The sequence below is a fragment of the Manis pentadactyla genome, chromosome 6, assembly GCF_030020395.1.
Source record: "Manis pentadactyla isolate mManPen7 chromosome 6, mManPen7.hap1, whole genome shotgun sequence".
Classification (NCBI taxonomy): Eukaryota; Metazoa; Chordata; class Mammalia; order Pholidota; family Manidae; genus Manis; species Manis pentadactyla.
Window position 1 is genome coordinate 98,728,902 of NC_080024.1, and position 23,608 is coordinate 98,752,509.

Here is a 23,608-nt window from a genome sequence, read left to right on the forward strand (position 1 = left end):
TTAGTCATTCTATGGTTCAACTCCATGAAACCTATTTTAATTTTTTTTTAAGAGATAGCTTTTTTTTCCAGTTAGAAAATAGGAAAGACAATGTAACAGGCTAAACTGGATCCTCACCACTTCTGATGAAGTCACAGTACTGAGAAATGTGCTGGCCAGAGGACCTGGGCAAGGTTTCAAGGTTTGTGCCACAGCTAGCTGGTTGTGGTCATTTTTATCTCCCGAGTTCTAGTTCATCTTCGGTAGAATGAGGGAATTGTACAAGAGGTTGTGCGAGATGCCCCAAACTCTACAATGGTTTTATTTAAAGGGACAGGTTAAGCAAGAAGCCTTGTACTTATTTCCTTCTGAAGAGAATACGACTTAAAATAAATTTATTCCCTTTACATTATCTTCCCAGTCACATTATAATTACAACTATGTAGTTTACATATTTTACAGAGTTAAATAAAACCATCTTGCTAGAAATTCTTTTTCTCAAGTCGCTTTTTGCTTACTAAAAGTAGGCAGTTGCTGCATGTTTCCATATCATTCATTCAACACAAGCAGCAGAGTTAAAAAAAGAAGCACAGCTTGGTAATGGACTTAAATACTTTGTTAATTATTCTCGATAGAAGCTCAAAGCCATATCTCCAGAGTTTTAAGTCTAGAATCAACTGGAAGTTCTATGAAGACAGGAATAATATCTGTCTTCTTCACCTGAATATCCACAGAGCCCAGACCAGCACTCAACACATAGTATCTTCTAAGTAAATATTGTTGAAGTAAATACATTGTTGAATATCTGCATAATTACAGAGGTGCTTTTGGGGACTATCTGGTTGCCAGATGAAATCTCTATGACTCAGGTCAATGAAACTGACTAAACCATATTTCATATGGCTTTCTGACATAATTAATAAGAGTAGAGAAAAAAATCTTTGTAAGGGGGAAAGTTCTAATATTTCCCCTAAGAACTGCTTCTACTGTAGTGTCATAATTCTGTTGCTATTCTAGATTGATTTACAGTTAGTGATATAAATCAGTGAAGTGCAATAAAAATTCATCCTATTGATTTGTGTATATGTATAGCTACACATATATATAATTCCTTTTGAGGGACAATTTGCAGTGGTGCATATCCTAAATATTGTATATCTTGAGGAACCATTTAAAGGGACAAATGGTCTCTAATGATGGATGCTCCAACTTCCTTTTCAATTTCCTTTCAGAAACATACATTTCATTTACCTATTTAATGAAAATTTTTAATAGAACTATATCTCTGCAGCTAAATTTGACTGGTGAATGCAGACAAGACTTGTTTTGCCACCTCAAGAGCAAGAGTATTTGGTTTCCATGACCCGTTCTACCAGCCCATAACCTGTAAGATTTCCCTGTGAGTTATGTGCTATTGATTAGACAGTATCTAAAGATGTAACACATTTTCTTCAAGTTTTTTGGCACACTATTTAAAATCGGAAAGAATTTAAAAAGGCTGATCGAAAGTGCTTAGCCATAGTTACCCTCAAAAAGTTGCCATCAAAGTGATATTAACCTTAGAATACTTGAATATTTGTTGACTGTTAAAATGTTAACTCTAGGACATTATACATTTTTGATGGATCTTTTGGTGATTACAAGGTGCAAGGTCTCCATGTAGAGTACTGACCACCAACTGCTTACTGTTGGGAGTAATGCACGTTGCTATACTGTGTCACTCTCTGTTGAGATGTCATTGGTGATGTGGAACCAATGGTTTGGCTTATGTGAATGTCTGGACTCACCATTTGTGTCACTTGAATTTCTGGCCCTACCAAAATACTGCCACTCATCAGAGGTCCTATACAACCATCAGCTAAGCTGCTGCTGCCCATGTCGGGCATAGCAGGACCAGACAGCACTCTCTCCGTGTAGATTACATTGTGTGTGTGGGCGAGCTCAGCAGGTACACAAATGTTCCCGTGGACTTCATAGACAGGTGCCATTAGCGTTTCCGTCACTACAACACCGGGTGCAAGCTGGGGATCGAAAACAATCGTAGTGGGGTGCACACACTGGTCAGTGGTGGTGTACGTCTCGGTCACGACAATGTCCTCAGGAACCACAGGTTCTGGTGCTGCCATTTCTGCCTGGAATTCGGCCTCTGAGAGAGTCACTCCTGAAGATTCGTTGACAAAGTAATTGGGCCCAAACAAAGGGAGGTCGGTACTGATGGGGATACAGGCCAGCTGTGAAGGAAATGGTTCAATCTCTCTGTCTAAGCAGATTTCAGCAAGAGTCCTAAATTTCTGATCTAAAGTTTCCATGTAACTGTCATCTAGGTTGTCCAGGATCCAACTGCAGCAGCCGATGGAGCCAACGGGAGACCCGGCCCCCTCGCTGTCGTAGATGAGCAAACAGTCGTTGGCTGGCCGGCCTTCGTCTTCGTCTGCATAAGCATAGGCTTTCTGAAATGAGAAGCAAAATAGGAAGCTAGAGGCTTCTTTTCCCTTAAAGAAATTGAAGAAGAATGACAGTAATGCTTGAGAGACATCTGATCTAAGCAGCTTTTATGAAAAGAACTGAGAAACACACAGATTCTTTGCTGTATTTCTAGACAACTAGAATTTTTAAAGATCAGTGTGTATTAGCGGTGCATAGAATTTGAATAAATGTGAGTTTCTTTTACTTGCAAGCTAATAAATGATAATTTCTACATTTTATTCAGATTTTTAAATCAAAGACAATGTTTTCAGTTTTTGGATTTATAGTCTTTTGTGTCTGAGGTAGTCTAGAAATAAGAAAGCATATTTAGGAATGTTCAGAATGTTATTTAAGGAGAGATATTTGATCAATTTGGAGTAAGGCATGTATAAAGATGTACTGTCTCTAAGCTCCAGACTGCATGTCAGAATGTTCAGTGAAGTGTTCTGTGGCCTAAGTGAGAGAGCTGGGGTGCTTTTGGAGTTAGGGTTAACAGCAGGAAGACACTAAGAGGGGATTGTCTGTGATTTTAAAATTATTTTTAATGACAGACTCTACATGAAATCCTAAGTAGCAACCCCATACATAGAACTAGTAACGGTGGGACTTCTCTGTATGAGGGGGGTGGAGTAGCTGCCAGGTCTTTCCCTGCCTCCCTGCGACCTTCCTTGATGGGTCCCATGAAATCTCATAGGGCCTGATATAATCTGACCCCCTCTTTTTTACAAAAAAGGTAATCAAACGCCCAGAGAGAGGGAACGGCATGCCTGAGACCCAGATAAGTATAGAATGCTACTTCAAATCCTATCCTTTTCGTTCTATGTCATCCTGTTCTCCCTCTGGTCGTACCAGAGTCTAAATTCTACCATTAGAAATGAATGATCTTAGGTCTTGAAATCAATTGTTCATGAAATTGGTATTACGGAACACTGTGCTGTTCACATTTCAAATGTGCCTCTGTGAGAGGGTAATCCCCTCTTGCCTGGGCACAAGTTAGCTGCTGGGGTCAGGGCTGGAGTCAAAATCACTAGGGAAGAGGCCCTGGCCTAGTTTGGCAGAGTTTCACCTGGCAGCTGCGTCTCACTTCTGAAATGTAGGGCCATGTTTTTAAGTGGGAGCTGAGATGTCTGGGGAAGGACCACCTCAGTGCCCACAGGGAAAGGAGAATGCACTTTGATTCTGTTTGTCCTATGAGGCACCCACTGTAGCTGAAGGAAAAAGTGTCCAGTGTGATTTTGACATTAATGGTAAAGCTCCTTTAATATTAGTGTGATTTTTTAAGATTCATTAACTGTAATTTCTGTGGCATTTCTATGACACAAATATAATTTGTGCTCATTTGTTGAATGCATTTTGTGGTATGTATAAATTAGTCATTTAAATAATCTGTACTATTCATGCACTGCAACGGGGTTTGTGGCCATTGATTTTTAAGTCACATTTACACATTGATTTTTACAGTCACAATTACAACAGTATCCTCAGCATGCTTTGTTAAGAGCAGTGGTGACACTCAGGTATTACCCTAAAGGCTGTGAAACAGGCTAACTGAAGTAGGAGATGCATTGGGCTGCTGATTCAGTGACATAAATGTACTGACGAGTAATTCGCAGGAGGATCGCACACCCTTGGTGCTGCCTGGTTAGGCCAGTGCTCTTTGGAAGCTCATACAGCCAGGATCCCGTCTCTTCCTGAGGGACCCGTAGTGGATGGGGCCCTGGACAGCGAATGGGACGCCCGCCGTGGGCCCTGATCTGTCACCACATCGTCCCGCCGCTCTCTTCCTGAGCTGCCACTCTCTTCCTCTCCCGACTTTGGCTTCTCTTGTATTTTTTCCTCCCTCCTATTTGAGGCAACTGCAGGGCAGGAAAGATGCCATAAAGAGAGGACATGGATACATATTTTTTCCCTTGATCAGGATCTTCCTGCTTTGCTGTTGCTATGGGCAACAAAGTGGGGAAACCAGAAGGAGACATAGGGCAGGAAAATAGAAAAAGGAAGTGGAGAGCGATGGGAGGGGTATTAAGTTGGGTCATGTCGACCGAATATGAAATTTTTGGTAAGTTGCCTTTCTGTAGCCTAGAGAGACATGAATTATTTCTTATTCAGGATCGGGGTAGAGTTAGGAGTAACTGGAAGTATTTCAGAAGCATCTACTGCCGTTGTTATGATTATCATTCAAGTGTCAAGGCTGTGTTGTGTAACTGCGCAGGGGAATTACCTCTGAGAAGTAGCTGTCCAGGAAAGCCATGTTCAGGCCGGTGTCCACGCATTCCCAGTGGTCTCCTGCCGTGGCGGCCCCTCTCCACGCTGCTGCCCCTGCTCCTCTGGCCACCAGGGCAGTGGCTGTCCCCAGACCCGATACACCACCTTCAGCCGTTCCTCCGCCCACATAGGTGTTAGTGTAGATCTCTGGGAGGAGAGGGTGTTCATATGTGTGAGTTGTCTGTTACCTCTGCATGGAAAGCCCTGCCTGCTGCCGGCTGTGTGACACCACCACACGACGAGTGGGCTCTGCAGAGCTGGGCAAGGAGTGAGGGAACTCTCTCATGACCTCAGCTTGCTGAGGAAGTGAAAGTGAATGGCACAGAGGGAGGGAGCTGGCTGCTGGACCTGCCCTCACGTTTGCACAGCTTCGCCCCAGACACATTTGTAAGATATGGATGTGTGCGTGTCTATATACATATACTATATATGTACATATATATATATATATAGTAAATGAGTATATGTATTTACTCCTCACAGCACTTTAAAGTAGGAACTATCATGAACTCAATTTCAAAGAAAAGGAAATTGAGGCCCGGAGAGGTTAAGAGTCTTGCCCAAGGACTTAGTAACCAGCAGTGGCAGGGCTTTATCAAACAAGCTTTCTGGTTCGAGACTGTCCTTTTAATTACTACACTGTTGTTCACTGCCCGTAGCTTAGGAGAGAAAATCAAGTGGTCCCTTCAGACCTGACGCTTTCCCCCTGATTACACAGTCATCTAAGGAGAATGACAGATATGCCGTTTTTAATATGAGATTTGTCTGGTTGAATAATTTTGCAAATTGAAAAAGACAGACTTTGGTGCCCACTGACCAGAGGAATCCATACGATCCTGGGTGTTAGAGGCCATCGTAGATGCACATATATTTGACACATCCTGAGAAGGAAGAAAAAGACTTTAAAAACAAATGCATTGTGGTAAACATGTAACCATCGGTGTTGTTTTCCCTTTTGTGTGGTGTCTGCGTGTTCCCTCGGCACCAGCACTTTCCCACGGCGTGGCAGCCCACTCACCGGGTCCTCGGGGCAGGCCCCTTCTGTCCCCCAGGGCTGCATGGCGCCTTCTCCCCCATCTGGCACGGGCGCGAACCTGGTCCCCGGGCCTTCCGGCTGTCTTCCCTTACAGCAGCACATGAGCAGCATGAGCGGCAGCACTGCCAGTGAAGAGAAGAGGCCACACGTGTCACTTGATTTAGCATCGTTTTTTGGAAAATGTGGTGTTATGTTTAGAATCAAACGGATAAATACAAATGTAAGAAAACATCAGTTTTTCCCTGAAGGATTGCATATACATATCCATGTTTGTAGACACAGAACTACCAAATCCCAGAGACTGTTAGAGCTGCAGCAGAGGGAGTTTGAGATCATGTAATTTGGATTCTTTACAGACAGATTAGGAAAGTTAAGGTCTTCTTCCCTCCAGTTCAAGACTACAGACAGGATGATGGTAGATCCAGGACTTAAGTCCAACTTTCTGATGCCCAGTTCCCCATGTACATGCGTGTGTATTTATATATGTGTGCATATATGTATATAATCATCTGTGTATATATGTGTGTATTTGTAAGCCTGTGTATATGTGTGTGTGTGTGTGTGTGTGTGTGTATATATATATATATGAATAAATGTGCACTTATCTCTATAAGCATGTGTAATCTGCCAGAATCTGGATGTAGATATGTGTACATGTAGAACATCTCTGTGCATTTGTATGTATATTTGCATGCCTGTATGGAGATCGATATATACAAACCTATGTCACCTGACACAATATACACACAGATGTTAAACACGTAATCAACATAAGTTAGCAAAAGAATTGTATACAGGTTTCAGCTTGGGCCTAGAAATAGGATCTTTTTTTTCAACTCCTGCTATAGTTACACCTGAAATCAATAAAATATCACCCACTAAATTTAATTGAGCTATTTACATGTGTTATTTTAAGACTTTGTCTACAAAGTATAATGGAAAATTCCCCTCAATTTCTATAGCTTAGTCCACAAATAGAGACCCTTCTTAAGTTCTCTGAGATTCTAGAATTTGCTTAGTTCTTAGGGTTCACTCTAGTTGCTTTTATGTTTTTCTAATTCCCCGGCAAAGCATGCACTCCACTGAGTGAGTTCAGCAGAGGCACAGAAGAAAATAGCAAAGCTGCTAAGTCAGAGCTTTTGTTGTTTTCATTGCAACAGTTAATTTCACTTGATGTAAACATCAAAAGTCAATAGGAAGCCCATTGGTACTACAGGGTTTGTACTAAGACCCCTCCCCTCCACCATTCCACTGCTCCTCCCCCTCCAGAACAGACCTGGCTTCTCCACTGAACAAGTGGAGTTTGTCCAAACAAGTGACTTTGTCCAAAACTGAATGGTGCCCTTCCAACCCCCACACCCTGCTATTCTACAATTAATTTAACAACTCTTATGCTTCCTGATTCAGTAAGAGTTGTGAAATTTTGAGTGCTAGCTTGGGGGAAATGCCTCTGATTCTGGAGTTTTATCCCTGAACTGCACATTAAGTTCCCCAGAGGGCTCAAAGCACACTGAAAGCTGGGTCTCACCTCGAGTACTCCTGGGGGTCTGAGTAACTTTTAAACACCTGCAAGGGATTCTAATGGGCAGTAAGGTTGAGAACCATGGCTGAAGGGTGAGCTGACATTTCTGCCAAGTTACTGGATTGTGTTCTGGGGAAAGTTCTCTTATCACCATGAGAAGCACTCATGTTCCTTGGGTGGCCTTGAAAGCTCTTATCATTTTAAGAAAGAAAAACTGACCAGAAGTAGGTTTTTATTTTTTCACACCTCAAAATGACAACGTTTTGGTTTGTACTTATCCAGTGAAACATACTAATTTTACATTGTAAATAATTTAGTCATCTTTAATTTTAGAAACAGTTTTTTATTTCCTCAAAACCTAAGTATTGCTGGGGCAGCCCTAAGTGCGTTTCTCTTTTGAGGATCTGGAGAGTAGGGCCCTCGTTGAAATGTTTGCTTAGGGACCTCGTATTCTTATGGCCACGGACCCAGTTCAGACACTCATCAGAGGTCCAGAAGCAAATTCCCTCTTCTAGGCTGTTCTCCCGCCTGCTCCCTGTGCCCTGGGCAGGCAGCTCACCTGAGCTCATGCGTCCTCACTGAGTCCTCGCTGCCTGTGGATGGGAGCCCAGAATGCCCAGCCTTTCAGGAACCTGCCTCACGATGGCCCCCAGCCTGCCTTCACCTGTCCACTTCCTGAGTGTGCAAGACTCGTTGCCTTCCTTCCCCTGCTTATATTGTGTTGGTCCTTTGTCCCTGACTTGCTTTCATATTTCCACACACACCATCCTCCTTCTAAGAAAATTCTCAGCTTTAGGGCCTGGCTCAAAGCCACTTGCCCCATAAAGACGTCCCCAGCCTCCTCACTTGGACCTGACTGCTTCTGCACCTCTACTCTTAAAGTACTCGTTGAAATGTTCATGACAGGATTTGCTATATGCTTTGCGATATTATATGTAGAGATTTGCGTGTGTTCCTGCCTTTCTGACCTTCACCAAGCCTACACCTTCTTATCATTATTGAACAAGTGCATACCCTTATCAGTCCCATCGTTTATTTCCAAATTTCCACAAAAAATTCCTATCAGTACCAAAATGACATGACCAAATTAACCCAGCCACCCCAGCGAGCCCGTGACATTCTGATAATGAAGAACTACTAAAAAGAGGGGTTTCATCTAGTACTTACGAAGCAGCAGTAAGAGGCCCAGAGCAGCCATGCCGATGCCCATCGGGCCCAGACTGACGTTTGAACCCCCAACCCGGTCGTCAGTGGCAAGCACCTCAGTGTCACTGGTGACGCCCGTGTCGAGGCCCATGGTACTAGCGTAAAAGCACGTGTGGTCATAATCACAGTCGCAGGCCTGCAGCTGCACGGTCTGGGGCAGCTCGCATGCCCTGTTGTAGCTGTCCTTCACTAGGATGGGGATGTGGTACAGCGTGGGGTACAGAGGCTGCTGAGCCATCAGGATGGCAGAGGTAGCTGAAAAGGAAGGGAGGAAAGAGAAAATAGGATTCCTGGAGCAACGCTTCCCATACCCGATACTAACTCAGGGCCTGATTTTTTTCATGCTCCCTCCAGTCACAGAGTGCCTGATACTTAATTTTTTTTGACATTTATAATCCATTGTTCACAGGCTGAGTGAGACCCAGCTGCTTATTTCCAGAGCAACAATGCAGTACTTGGCATGCATTATAACCCAATAAATATTTGTCCCATGATTGAAGAGTGTTGGGCTGAAAGAAATATTGTACATTTTCTACTTAAGATGACAGCTTACAAATATCCTTCTTAAGACTGTTATCTCCTATTCAAAACTGCTATCCTGTCATTTAAGATTATTCTAATAACTTTTATTTTCCTAATTCTTTGTGCTAACATTGCCTATTGTTTTTATAAAGACTATTGATTAAAACATAGGTCAGAAGTTATCAACCCCAGGAGATGATTAAGTTTACACCTAAACCATGAACAGTGGTTGATTAATTTTTAGTTCACAATTATTATTATAAATTATAATTAATAAGAAAATAATTATTAAATATATGATTATCATGGGTTATTACTTTCAGTTAGCTGTATGGTAGGCCAGTATCCCTACCAGAATGTAACTGTGCAAAGGTAAGAGCCAAATAAGGCAATGGTGCCACGTATTAGATGAAAGTTTAATCTGTGCTTCAACACAGGCATTGAAGCAGGACTGCAGGAGGGTTCTCTGCAATGTGATTGCATTCTTTACTGGCCAGCCTATAACATCATTTGAATATTTTTATAAACCTCCATGTTGACTGTTTTTTCTTATATTTTTACTGATAATATCTAGGATCTGAATGAGGGAAGAGTGGCTAGCAATTGTTATTTAAGAATGGGAATTGGGGCTTTGTAGGGAAAGGTGAATTCAGAGTTGTGATTTTAATAGAATTGCTTTAATGTGCTCAGTTTTAAAAACTATCAAGTCGTTTTGTGGAAAATGCTAAGAGGTTTTATGGTGAAAATGAGTTGCCTAATCTCCTCCTTTGACTAAGTGGGGGCACTCTTTTCTGACATCCCTTTAGGGTTGCTGCCTTCTATGGTCCTCAGGGAGGCGGGAGGATTTGCTCTCCGCTGGGGCTCTGCAGCCTGACCAGCATCTCGTCACCCCCGCAGTCTTCGCTATTGCCCCGAATGAAGATAAGGGAGCTGTGGCAGCCCACAGGAGGTCTTCTGGCATTTCATTTTCTATTTTACATTTAACATCTCCGAAAAAAGAACCCAAGGTTTATAAAATGTTATCTTGCCTGAAATTTGCTGCCAGTTTTCATCAGCATCAGCTGTTCATTGTTACAGCAGCGGTCAGCACAAACGCGCGCTGCCCGGGGCTCTTTACACCTCCCGGGCTTTGGCCTGCGCATTCTTTGTAGCGTCCAAATGCTTCATAACATTCTAATTTTATTACTGTATGTACATATTTGTAATTTCAATATTGATAAAACATTTTTACTTGTATTTCAGTTCAAAATTTTTCCAAATATCCTAAGTGTGTACAGGACATTTGTTTTCATTAAATATGAATATGGCAAGAATCACGGAAACAGAGAGAGAAAGCATTATTCTGTGACTTGACTAATTATTTGGCAGCTGTTTTTGCCTTTGGTCTTAAAGTATGAGCTGGTGTGCATTCCACTCACCATTCACGGATCTGACATCCCATAAGTCAGCTGTCCCCGGCGGCTGGTCTACGACGCAGAAGGTGAAGGGAGCCCCGTAAGAGTGATCGTTGACATTTCTCACAGAGATGAGGGTGGATGGGGAGGCGATGCAGACGGTTTCACTTTCAGCAAGAATGACTGGACAGTAATCGTGGGCATCGGGAACTTCGACACATATAGTTCCGGTTGCTGTTTTCCCAGAACCATCTGAAACAGCAAAGCATCACGGGTTTTGGGGTAAAGGGTGTCGGGGAGAAAATCCTTTCTTATGTCCCGTGATGATACCACAGCACAGAGGGGTAGCAGGGATGCCTCCTGAGATGGCGTGCGATAGGTTCCTGCCCACTCCTGTGACCTGAAGCCTCTGCTGGCTGCCTCCCAGCATCCCTGGTTTCTGGTTCTCTTGGTCCTATTCCCTCTTCCTAGAATGGTGTCCATACCCGCCTCATTCTGCTAACTCCTACACATCAGAAGATGCAAAATTTAATGTCCTTCCTCAGAGGTGTGCTTTCTACTCTCTGTCTTCGTAAGTAAGAACCTTTCATTCAGGGTGATTATTGAGCCTTGTGTTTGTGGAAATAACCAAAATTGAAATTAAATAATTGTGGTTTTTTTTCCTGTTTCACTGCTTATTTTCATTCCACCCATTAGATGCTATTTTTCTCTGAAGTGGCCCTTGTGAAAACATAAATCTGTTCGATTTTTTCCCTAACCCATTTGAAACAAATTTTGGGTTAGTATAGTTTATTAGAAAGGGCAAAGGATCAAAAAATAGGAGTCTGGGCTTTTAATTCACTTTTATATTTTATGTTGAATAAAGAATTATTTTTGTTTTTAATTTGCAGAGCATCTTAGTTTTTCATTTGTAAAATAGAACATTATCATCTTTAGGGCATTTTACTAGGTCGTTTTTTGAGAAGTTAACTGACATCTTTTAAAGATGATTTTTGCATGCGTAAGTGGTAGAGGCATTTAGTTAATTGAGTGATAATAAACCAGGAGCCTGTTTGTGTCCTACATGGCTTTGTGCAGTATGTTCCTATACCTCATCCACCCGGACTTTCCAGATTTAGGCACTTGTTAGAGAGACACCAGGTCATCCCCTGGATGGTGTCCATGTCATTCTCTGATCCTCCAGAGCTTTCTTACGGCCTAGCGGTGTGACAGCCCACGGCTTGAGCTGCTGCTGCAGGGCCCGCTTCCTGCTGCCCTAGCTGTCCGAAGAGCTGTGCCTCCTCAGCTGGTGGCTGAATGTCCTGGACAGGCTTATCTGGACCGTCTGGATGGCTCTCACCACGCAGATACTCTGCCTAGACCAATAAGCACTGGCCCTTGTTCTTAGTTTTCTGTCCATACAGACTGATAGTTTTTGCTCTCTCTTTGTTCACTTGAAATGACTATTTTTATTCCAGTTTTTGAAGATTTTCTCATATGACCCATGTATAAACATGGGCTGCGATCGACATGATTAGAATCTATTTTAGTAACAGGCCTTCTAGAATACCTACAATAAACATGGCAGGAATATTTATTTAACTGACCCACATGTTTAAAGTGGCACTCAGAGCATGAGGGCCAGCATGCATGGACTGTGATTGCTCGGATGTTACTATGTTATTATGGTTTCTTTTTAAGTGTTATACTGTCTACTTATCTCTTTCTCCGTGTTTGGTATTGTAAAGCTCAGATGTAAACTTAATGCAAACCTGCAGTATCTGTCTTCTACTGGGTGTATATCTGGGACATTACTTCCCCCTTTTTCCTGGTTACTGACCTCTCTCTATTGTTTCATTCTGTACTAGTTGATTTTCTAGGCACTGAGAGTGATTCCAGAGAATCATTAACTATTAAAAAAAATTTTTTTTATTAAGGTATGATTGATATACACTCTTATGAAGGTTTCACATGAAAAAACAATGTGGTTACTGCATTTACCCATATTATCAAGTCCCCACCCATACCCCAATGCAGTCACTGTCCATCAATGCAGCAAGTTGTCACAGATCCACTATGTCCCTTCTCTGTGCTACACTGTTCTCCTCGTGATCCCCACACCATGTGTACTAAACATAATACCCCTCAGTCCCCTTCTCCCTCCCTCCCCACCCACCCTCCCAAATCCCTCCCCTTTGGTAACCACTAGTTTATTCTTGGAGTCTGTGAGTTTGCTGCCATTTTATTCCTTCAGTTTTGCCTCATTGTTATACTCCAAAATTGAGGGAAATCATTTGGCATTTGTCTTTCTCTGCCTCGCTTATTTCACTGAGCATAATGTCCTCCAGCTCTCATTAACTATTGTAAATAAACTGATTCCTGTTGGTCTGTGCCAAGAGGAATGCTTAATAGTTTTTCCATGTGAGATGCAGCTCAATTACAAGTTAATTCAGTGCCTCTGTGCTTATGACTTTTAATTCGGATCTTATATTTGGAATAAACTTGTGAGTTCTTGGTCCTTAAGGTCTTCCTGTGGCCAACCTGTCTAACCCAGCAACACTCACACGGGCCTTTCACTGTAACTCAGTTTTAGTGACTCTAAAATAATTATACACTTTGTGACATTGCCTTCCCCTCAGGTCACCCCCAAGTGAACTTTATAAATACCCTCATTATTTACTTAATGCAAACATTCCTAACATACTCTATAGGTTGGATTAACCATCTCAAGAGATAAGGCCATAATCAGAAACTGAATTTTACTTTATATATTTTAACTTTTATGCTTTCTGCTATAACAAACATACAGTTCTTTTTTGGAATAGGTGAAATAAACAGTGACTTAAATGTAAATTATGGTTATAAGCGTACTGAATTCATTTCTTGATTGAAGGTATTTAGAACTCTATAAGTCTTGCAGACACCACTATATATTTTATTTGTGATTTGTGTCAATATAATATCACCTGTAGAATAATATTTATACTTAATGCAATCATGATAATAATTTTATTGAAATATCAAAAATAAATTTTCTTACCGTCTATAGCCAGGATCTCTGCTGTGTACAGCCCATTGGTAATATATTTTGACTTCTTATCAAATTCCCTAGAAAACTGTATCTCAGCAGTCCTTGAATCTACTTTTAACCAGCTGCCTGCATCATGTCCTATGATATACCTGTTTTTAAACAAATAAATTCATCATTTGCTTCTATGAAAGTTAATAATTTTAAGTCACATATGGTGTATTAAACTTACATTTGGCATTTTCATGCTTTACAGTTATAATTGCTTTGGTTTATAAAATGTATATATATCTAAATGAAATTCCAGTATTGAACATATTAATGTACAGGTTCACAATAGAGCTTTATAATTTCATAATTCTTACTGTTCTAGCTCTTACTATACTTGTAATCAAATGTGTGAGTCTGTGCATTCCAGATCTGCTTATTAAATTGTAACAGCACCTACTGAGGGAGTACCCTTTATTCATTTTCACATGTGGTATGCTTTGTTTTTCCTAGGTTTTAAGGCATTTTGGTTTCAGGCTATCTCCGTGTAGGCCTTGAAAGGGCTGTGATTCATCTATTGAGTTCAGGTTTTGTTACATGTAATGGTTTTACTGGAGGAAGGTCTGGTCTCTGTACCAGGTACAGCTCCTAGTGTCCAAGGCATTCATATGACATATCCCTTTCCCCCTGTCCCACACAGAGAGACTTCATAATTTTCATTGTCTGTCCATTGGTTAGCTGATTAAGTAGTCACAACTGTTAATATCAAAGCAATTAACAAGCCAGTGACTTTGTTCACTTGAAGAATATTGGGAGAAAGAGGAGAGACAAGGAAAGGATATAGAAAATACCTATATATTTCATGATAGTTATTTTCCAGAATATCTTACTTAGGCCTAGCTCATAGTCTATGCCCCTCGGCTTTTGAATTTGTTGAATTTCTGGAACGTCTGTATTTTAGCTTCTTCTATTATCTTTTTTATCTTCTTAAATTAATCAAGGGGTTGGAATTAGCCCCAAAGTTATTAGTTAACACAGGTTTTAGAGAAACAAGCAGTGACTCATCTTTTATGACGTCCTGCTGTTTATGATGTGGCTTAATCAGCCCTGCTCCAGGGTGGCTGACTGACCACTGGAGATCAAAGAGGCTCCCAGGGTGACTGAAGGCGTCTCTTTGATCTTCCAGTTGCTTCCTGGACACATCTACTCTTCAACACTATTGAAATTCTGAGAAAATGTCAATGCCACAGTAGTCTTCTAAAACAAATGAACATGAAAAGCAAGGCAAAACGCCGAGAAAGTGTTGCAGCTCACATAACTAGCAACTGCTATGGGTGTCCACACGGGACGGAGCCGTGCTTGCCCCGAGGAGCGTGAAACGCTCACAGTACCTGACGTTTGTCGCTGGGGTTCCCGTGTCCAGATCCACAGCTGTGTATGTGCCGAGCATGTGATGCAATAAGGAATCTCCCCTGATTCCTTCTCGCACACTGAAGGTCATAGAATTTGGATGAAATGCGGGTCCTTCTTTCACATTAACAACCTGAATTCTCACAGGAGTTGAGTGCATTTGGAATTGGGAAGCAACTGAGTGGTGAAATTCAGCTTGGTTTTTAACTCCAATGCTCAGATGAATATTAGGCATTTGTTCATAATCCAGCATCTGAGGTGATAGAAAGTACACAACTCTGAATCAGCCACAGGAGTCTCTTTTGCTAGAATTAGAAACCCTAATAAGAAAGCAATGTATTAAGTCAAGGAGCTCTGAAATTCCGACTTTGAACTGACATAAGTTTATTTATTGCTTCATTAGGTATTCCAAACATGCCACTCCCCTTACCTGTTGGCATCTGGTATATAGGTCATTTAGGTCCGTGATGTTAAATTGGATTCAAATTTTGGAGTTTTGGACTTCTTTTATAAGAACCCTAAAATGAAAATGATCTTTCTTTTCAAGTGAGGTGTTTATGAAAACTTACAATGAAGTAAAAAATAAAAATAAACTTTATAAAAAATAAACTTACAGTGAAATAAAAAACGTTCAGTTATTGAACGAATAAGTAGGAACCAGGTTTCCTTTGTAGAATTCACATCTGAGAATCTCTTGAAAGTACAATCGGCATAATAAAGGTGTCAATATATGTAATTCAGTTGAACATGTAATTAAGAGAAAATGATGCAAACAACTTCTAAAGGAGAGGTCATGATTATTACAGTCAGCTCTTAGCTGTAATTTAATTTGCTGAGTCTGGTGGACAAGAAGTCTCCTTCACAGGACACATTCAAATAAGTAAATACCACACCCAGAGAAAAGTCACCTTTGAAATGGGTTCTTTGGATAAAAGATGAATGGAATCTTTTGATCCAGAATAATTGATGTAGTAACATGAAAAGCCACCACAACCAATTCAGCACAGAGCTGAATATGAATTATGTACTCAAAAATGAATTTGTAATTGGAATAGATCTTCTCTTCCACAACCCAATTTTTATTTTCTAGAATTTCTGTCTTTAAATAAATGAAACATGTGAGATCCTTCCTTCTGATGGGGGCATCTGGGGTTTTCCTGTGCATATACACACATGTGCTTTTCCACTGTCAGACTGTCTCTCTCCCTATTGAACAGAGCGTGGTGAAAATGCACTAACATGTATCTGAAGTTGGATGGATCACAGACACTCACAGGAGGCAGGGGCAGGAAACTGGCTGAGGGCTGATCTTCCCTCTATCAGAGATAATGAAAGGCAGATAGCAGTCAAGGCAGTCTCTCCCCCATTCTTTGCTAATGAGGCCCTTAATCAGGGGTTTTCTGATTGTGCCCAGAGGTCAGAGTTGTGCAAAAAGCAATAAAAACAACTGTTTACCCGAGTCTGCTTGGAGTTAGAATGGAAAGGCTGGAGAGACTCCGTTTCTGCAGCTGAAGGCAGGATGGAAGAATAGTCCAAAGGATGTGTGGATGTGGTAGGAAGAGCTGAGGCTCTCCTTAGGGGTCTGGGATGGGGCTCAGGAAGTGCTCAAGGTGAAGACCACTCCTCCAGAAATAGCTGGACTTCTGGTGGGTTTTTGCTTCAGCAAATTTTAGTGTAGAAGCTAAGCTGTTAGATTCTCACATCCAGGGCTTTTTGTTTTTGTCTAATTTACTGTGGCACTGCTAGTTCTCAGGAGATGTTGGTTCAGTTTAGAATAAAGTATGAAAGAGGGAGGAGGTTAGCAATCTCCATTCAAAAAGGGCAGCTTCCTGTGGCAGGAGATGGAGGAATTGGTTAAGTGTCTGTGGGAGTGCGGATTGTATGCTGGGCTTTTCAGGAATTGACATTTTTTGGCACATATGTGTCTGAAAGAGACCAGCAGGGCACACTCAGCAGGGAAGGTGAGCAGGGGGAATGTCTTAAGGTGCTGGTTCTTTCCTAGACCTTGTTTTACTGGCCCCCGATTTCTTGTGAGGCTCTGAGACTCGGAGGTAAACAGTTAAGTAAGTGTTTGAAATCAGAAAGATCTGGTTAGATCTTGTCTGTCACCTGCTACCTGGAGGGACGTAAGCAAGTTGTTTTCCTCTTTCATTTTCACTTTCTATAGAAAAGAAAATTTCTTTCTGAGTGATGATGATTACATGAGATGATATGCAGAAAGCTTTTTATACACAATAAAACCCATTAGCTGGGGTTTGGTGATTGCTTAATCAACATTACTTAGAAATACTTTTAAAAACAGAGAACCCATAATTCTTTATTAGAATTCCAATTAGCATTTTGCTTTTCTTCTCGATGTTCAAGTTAATGTAGATGCACACATGTATATTAATATTGTTTGTTAGTATTTCCATACACATTGATCAATAAGTACCAAAAAGAAGTTATTATTGACAGAGACATTTTTTACTTTCTTAAAGGTTTCCTCTGGTTACAGTGTAAGTTCCCTGACAGCGGGGACCATGTCTCATTCCCCTTCCCTAGCCCATAGCAATTCTCAGTAAATTTGAGGTGAACTTAATCATTTCTGAAGTCCTCAGAGTAAGAAACAGGTTATAGAAAGCTTAGTCAGAAGCCCATGACTGAGGCCAGTCTCCTGGACACAACTACTCTTCAACACTATTGAAATTCTGAGAAAATGTCAATGTCCAAGGTTCAGTGTGGCTGGAGTAAAAATGAAGAGGGTACAAGGTGGCATTACTGACCCTATTCCAAATGCTAAATCTTGGGGAAATCACACATTTTCTAAATATATAATTCTTCTGGCTATGAGCTAACACACATAAAAAGGTTTTAACTTTTAATTGAATTAGCCTTCCCATATCACTTTGATATTTTTAAGCATATGCTTTCCTGTTCTCTTTAAGAGACTTGGGAAGCTATTCAGGAAAAAAAGATACATGCTTTGTCTACACAGCGTCTAACACTACCTTGACCAATTTCATTACCATGAAATTTAATTTTCAGTAATGGGGTATTTTTTTGTAGGCAGATTCTGCCTCTGAGAGTATTTTAAACTACTGCGGAAGAAAATATTGCTGATCCCATACTGTACCTTAATGACTTTCAAAATGCCTTCATTGGTTCTTGGGTCTGTTTGAATATCAAACCAATTCCCATCATTTCCAGAGAGAATTAAATATTTTGCTAACCAATTATCAGTGCCTTCTTCATCAAGATCAATTGCTTGTAACCGTATCAGTTCTGAACTTAAACAGTTCTCTTCAATTCTTGCCGAGTACTGAAATGACAGATTTTACAATTTTATAAGCCATGCATTTTCAAAAGAGGAAAATACTTACTAATACATAAATTATCACTTAAAATGCTGGCAACAGACTATGCTAGTAATTTTTGCACCATTAAATGCCATACGGTCATCAGAAATTTAAGAATAAGTTGAATATATTAATAAGGTAACAAAACTGAATAAGGTAATAAAACTTATTTTCTTGTGCTGTGTATGAAATCAAGGTCAAACTAGCACTTGGTTTCGTTTTTCTTGGTTATTTTTAATTTTCCTTAAGTTATTCCTTCCTTGTATGGTAAAGGGGCAGATAGCAAATGCGTTAGGCTTTGTAGAATTCGTGTTGAAACTACTCAACTCTTCTTCTGTAGGATCAAAACAGCCACAGACAGCATGCTGTAAAGGAATGAGTGTAGCTGAGGTGCTGTGAAGCATTTGTTCACCAGAACAGGTGAACCACATTTGGCCCTGCTAGTTTTGATTTTATGCTTCTTTATGCCTAAAGATGGAAATGGAAGTTGAGAATGTTTGAGGCTTGTAGAATTAATTCAGCAAATCAACAGACATGCAAAGACACATCAACGTTATTACATGATTCTCAGAGTTACGTTAATACATTTCCACATTTCTGTAAGAGTGTGGAGGAGGTGGTCTGTTGTTTGTGCAGAATAGTGACTCAAAGGCAAACATGGCACTATTAAGGTTTGTTATTATTACTGAAGTTTAATTGAAATGCAGTATCATTTCAGGTATACAACATTGTGATTTGATATTTATGTACATTGTGAAATGATCACCCTAATAGGTCTGGTTACCATCTGCCACCGTACAAAGTTAATAAAATATCATTGACTATATATGTTATATTATTATCCATAAGAAGCTCCAAGGTTTATAAAGCATTTTCCTCCATATTTGTAAAGGAACCAGGCTCACAAACTAGTGGGAAAGCAAATCAATTATTGACACTTATGGAAAAAAGTGTAAGAAAAACAACTTACAGAAGTTTTCTCCAGAGTGGGGAAATTATCATTGACATCTAAAACCTTGATTCTGCAGTTGCACTCAGAGGACAGTCCGTCTGTAGCTCCATCTCGATCTGAGCCTCTCACAAGGAGGTTATATGTACTGTGTTGCTTTATTGAGATGGAAAAGAATCGTTAAACTTAGATCTTGTTTTGAGTGAAATCCAATATGTTCTGATGTTGTTAATTCCATTTGAAAGTAATTTCATATAATCTTGTAATATATTTTTTCTTTTCACAATTTTTCATTTGCAAATAATGGTTGGATTATTTTTCTTTCCCTCCTTTCCACTGGATGAAGGGCATCCATTAATTATTTCATCTTTGTCTTTTCAAATGAAATTTATTTCTTATCATTAGTTCATAGAAGGTTTTACCTCTCTGTCAAGGAAACTGGACATCGTGCGGACTTCTCCAGTGTACCTGTTCAGGATGAACACTGGTGCCCCTGCCGGCTCCTGAGACATGATCTTATAGGCAATCTTAGAATTCAGATGATTGTCTTCGTCTGCATCGGTGGCACTTAACTTTATAACCAGTGTGTCTAGAAATGAAGGTGGAAGTGGAGAATGTTTGGGACTCTTAGAATCAACTCAGCATACTTCATGCATAGGAAGAAAGAGGGGTTGGCCTTCTGAATTATCTCTGTTCTAGTTTTCCATGTGGATATATTACCACAACTTTCAACTACATCAAGGATTACAGAGATAACTGGTTCGTTTCTATAAAATTTTATAAATTTTTTTTGCAGTTTATAAATATTTGTACTACTTAAGTGATCAAATGATAAATTAGTAGCAAAATACACCCATCTTTAATGTAAAAACTCAATAGCCTTTATCATAGAGCTGAAAAACTAATTTTATCAATTTGTTTCTTGCCACCACCTTGTGAAATTATTGTAAAATGTTTAATTAGGAAAGTTTATAGCTTAATTAAATTCAACACTGAGATTATTTATTGAGCACCTATATTCTTTATTTCACTTACCCAAAAAGCAGAGAATTACTATTGCTTTCCTTGGAAGATAATAGTACTTTACCAAATAGTCAAAAATGTACAGTTGAACTTTGAACAATGTGGGTTAGAACTATATGGGTCCACTTATATGGAGATTTTTTTTCCATACATATATTGGAAATTGTTTTGGTATTTGTGACAATTTGAAAAAACATTTTCTTTTCCAACTTACTTTATTGTAACAATATAGTATATAATACATATAACATACAAAATATGTATGAATCAACTGTTTATGTTTTTGGTAAGCCTTCTGGTCAATAGTAATCTGCTATTAGTAGTTAAGTTTTGGGCGAGTCAAAAGTTATATGTGGGTTTTCCACTGTGCAGAGGGCCAGCTTCCCTAACCCCTGTGTTGTTCAAGGGTCAACTGTATAGCTATTGGAAAGATTTTTCCATGGGAATAGGAGTTCTTGATTATTCACAGGGACAAAGAACATGCACTTTCATGAATGCCAAGTATTTGAGCTCACAGGACAGAGGGAGCTAGTCCCGGGCCTGTTTCTGCTTCCCAGCCACACTTCAGAGAACCAGGGACCCCTTGGGACAGAGACGGGTCTCATGGAAGTCATGGTTATGAAAATAGGCCTGGTGCTCTGGCTAATGTCCTCACACGAGGGAGCATTAACAAGGCTGCTAATTAGGCAAAACCTAATTGTGTCCTCTTATCCTGTGTTATAAAACAATTTGTGTTTCTTATTTTCAACATCGCTGTTTTAGAGGATGTGAAGAGTTCTGACACCCCTCTCCACCCTTGCCGGTTGTTACCTCATTTCTTGTCCCTTTTCTTTTCCTCCATCCTTCACTCTCCATTAGTACCTCTATCTTGTTTTATCTGCCTTTCTTCTGAAAGTTCTGTTTTCTTCTTTTTCTCCAAATTTTATTTAGAGGTATGCACACAGACATGGATGTGAGTGGTAAGGGATGTTAGAGGACTGGAGGAGGGAAGAGGCAGAAGGCAAGAAGCGAGGGAGGAGAGGAATGAAGCACTGCAGGGGAAGCAGAAGGGCAGAAAGGGGAGGTACTCAGGAGGAGTGGCAGAAAGAGGAAAAGAGAGAAGAGCCTTAGAGTGGGAGAAGGAAGCAGGCAGGATGGGAAAACAGAGGGAGCGAGAGAACGTGATGGAGCTTGTTGCGTGGACTGAGGCCTGCGCACACCCTGTGACGGCCCGATGGCTTCCGTTGCAGACACGCCCTCTGTTGCGTTCTACCTGGGGCAGCTCTGCCCAGAATCGGAGGAATAGATCAGAACAGAGCCCCTTTTCACATCCGTGGTTTCTCCCTCAGTTTAATCATTTGGGTTAAGTTAATCATTAGCCCAATACAATCCCTGAGGAAGGTGCTAAGTTCCTGCTAAATTACGTGGATAAAAATCCTCCGCAAACAAGAAGATATTTAGCATTTTAGATGATTTGCTTTCTACATCAATTTTAAGTTAGAATTTGTGTGGTTTATTCAAAATAAAAGTTTGACATTATATGATCTTTAAATTGCCATTGTATTTCAATCTCCTAAAGCTTTTGATTGAGAGGCATAGATACTATAATGAAGAAGAGGGGTGACCCAGGGAAATAGATACAGTGTAACACAGAAGATGGGGTGATGCAGAGGAGTTGATACAATGTAATGCAGAGGAGTGACTCAGAGGAATAGATACAGTGTAACACGGAGGAGGGGTGAGCCAGAGGAGCAGATACAGGGTAGCAGAGGAGGCATGTTATCTACTTACTTGCATCACTGTTTTCTTCAATGCTGGCTGAGTACACATTTTGTGTAAAGACTGGAGGGTTATCATTTATGTCCATAACTTTGACTCTAAGCTCAAGAGGCTTTTCTAAATCTTCACCCCGTGAATTCAGAGCCCGGCAATAGATCTGTGGGAAGTTGGGCAAAAACTCTTTTTCTACCAAAGAAAATTAAGTAACATGCTTAAAAATATTTTAGGAAATGTGTAAAGAAACAATTTGCCTTATGAATTTGGGCTATATGACAGTCTAGTAATTTAAATATCATCAAGACATATGACTACATACAGGTGCTACACACCAGAGGCTTCTGAACTATAAACCTGTATTTTCATATTCTTTCCAACTCTTCCTTTATTTGGTTTCAGCTTACTGTGTTTTATCAAAAATAAGCATTAGTTCTGAGATGATTTTTTTTTATAAAGTGGAAAAACAAATATGCATAAATCAAAGCACATTGCTTGTGGCTTACCAAAAAAAGTGGAGTTATCTCTCTGTCCACCACTGAAGTGATGTTAATTTCTCCAGTCTGAGGATTAATAGTGAACACTCCATAAGGTGGTCGATCAATTCCTGCCCCAGAAATGCGGTATGTAATCCTTTGGTTCATCTCACAGTCTGATCGAATCTACAAGGAAGATGGCTGGGATTGTGACCTAATTTAGAGCAGGTCATGAACTGCAGAGCATAGTGCAGGGAGAAGGGAATGGGATTTGTAGCCAGGCAGACTTTAGATTGAAACCAGGCATCATGATTTAGGCCTCTGGGATCTTGGAAAATTCACTGAACTTTGTCAAACACCAGTTTCTAAGGGATAAACCTATCCTAGGTTCGTTGTAGGGACTGTCTAAAGTCACATATTTGTACACCCCACCCCAATGCCTGGCATATGGCACTTTTGTTACTTGATGTTAGATTTTATACAATTACCAGTACATTGTTCAGTTCTCTGATTTTCTTTGCATATAAACATTTTGACAGAAGAAAACCTCACCTTTACTATTTTTTTAAAAAAGATTGTGTTATATTAACATGTATTTTACCTAAACTTTAGAGATTTTATCAAGATTATGATAAATTTAGAAAACTGGAAATGTTTAGAGATATTGGCATTAATTTTATGAATTGAAGCCCATTTTGTTCATCTGCCAAATAGATTTTATGTCAAATATTATGTCATATAGGTTTTAAAAAATAGTCTTAATCTATTGCTCATAAATTTAAACAAAGATAGTTTAAATTTTGAGACCTCACCCACATACTAAAGATGAGAACACTTGGTAAAATACTAAGATTTCTTCCTCAAGCATCCACAATTAAATAAAGACAGCTGGAAATACAGTTTGGATTAGCTCCATGCTAATCCAAAGACTTTATTTATGTAGAAGAAAATCCAGGAAATCCCTCAAATGCGAATAAAAAGAAAGGAATATGCCATATCAATGGGATGACATATGCTCTAACTGGGAGTTGAATAGAAACAACAATAATTTAAAGCTTTCCAAAAGTTGCCAAAAATGTGAAAAGTTCTGAGAGTGAATAAATAACCTCTTTTCTTGAGTTGAGGTTATATGTGTAACATCACTGTATATGCACATTTAAGCTATGTGGAAATGTAAGGCTTTAAGGAGAGAATTCTGGTAGGTCCCCTTTCTGTTGATTTCACTGGTGGGGCCCAGGGTGCCCAGGAAGAGCTAGGGAACCTGTTAATGTGGAT

General features: G+C 40.1%; 1 protein-coding gene across 1 annotated transcript in view; it reads right to left on the minus strand.

The window, feature by feature from the left end:
* Nucleotides 1-357: 357 nt before the first annotated feature.
* The window catches only part of DSG4 (desmoglein 4), a 31,658-nt gene continuing 8,407 nt past the window's right edge, over nt 358-23,608 (minus strand). The window contains exons 4-16 of the mRNA XM_036885031.2: nt 22,364-22,519; nt 21,876-22,020; nt 19,505-19,671; nt 19,104-19,238; nt 17,911-18,096; nt 14,777-15,048; nt 13,410-13,549; nt 10,415-10,642; nt 8,436-8,729; nt 5,729-5,868; nt 5,528-5,591; nt 4,667-4,857; nt 358-2,429 (exon numbers count right to left, since the gene is read on the minus strand). Coding sequence (XP_036740926.2) covers nt 1,662-2,429; nt 4,667-4,857; nt 5,528-5,591; nt 5,729-5,868; nt 8,436-8,729; nt 10,415-10,642; nt 13,410-13,549; nt 14,777-15,048; nt 17,911-18,096; nt 19,104-19,238; nt 19,505-19,671; nt 21,876-22,020; nt 22,364-22,519 — 2,886 coding nt within the window. The 3' untranslated portion in view covers nt 358-1,661. The remainder of the gene's footprint in view (nt 2,430-4,666; nt 4,858-5,527; nt 5,592-5,728; nt 5,869-8,435; nt 8,730-10,414; nt 10,643-13,409; nt 13,550-14,776; nt 15,049-17,910; nt 18,097-19,103; nt 19,239-19,504; nt 19,672-21,875; nt 22,021-22,363; nt 22,520-23,608) is intronic.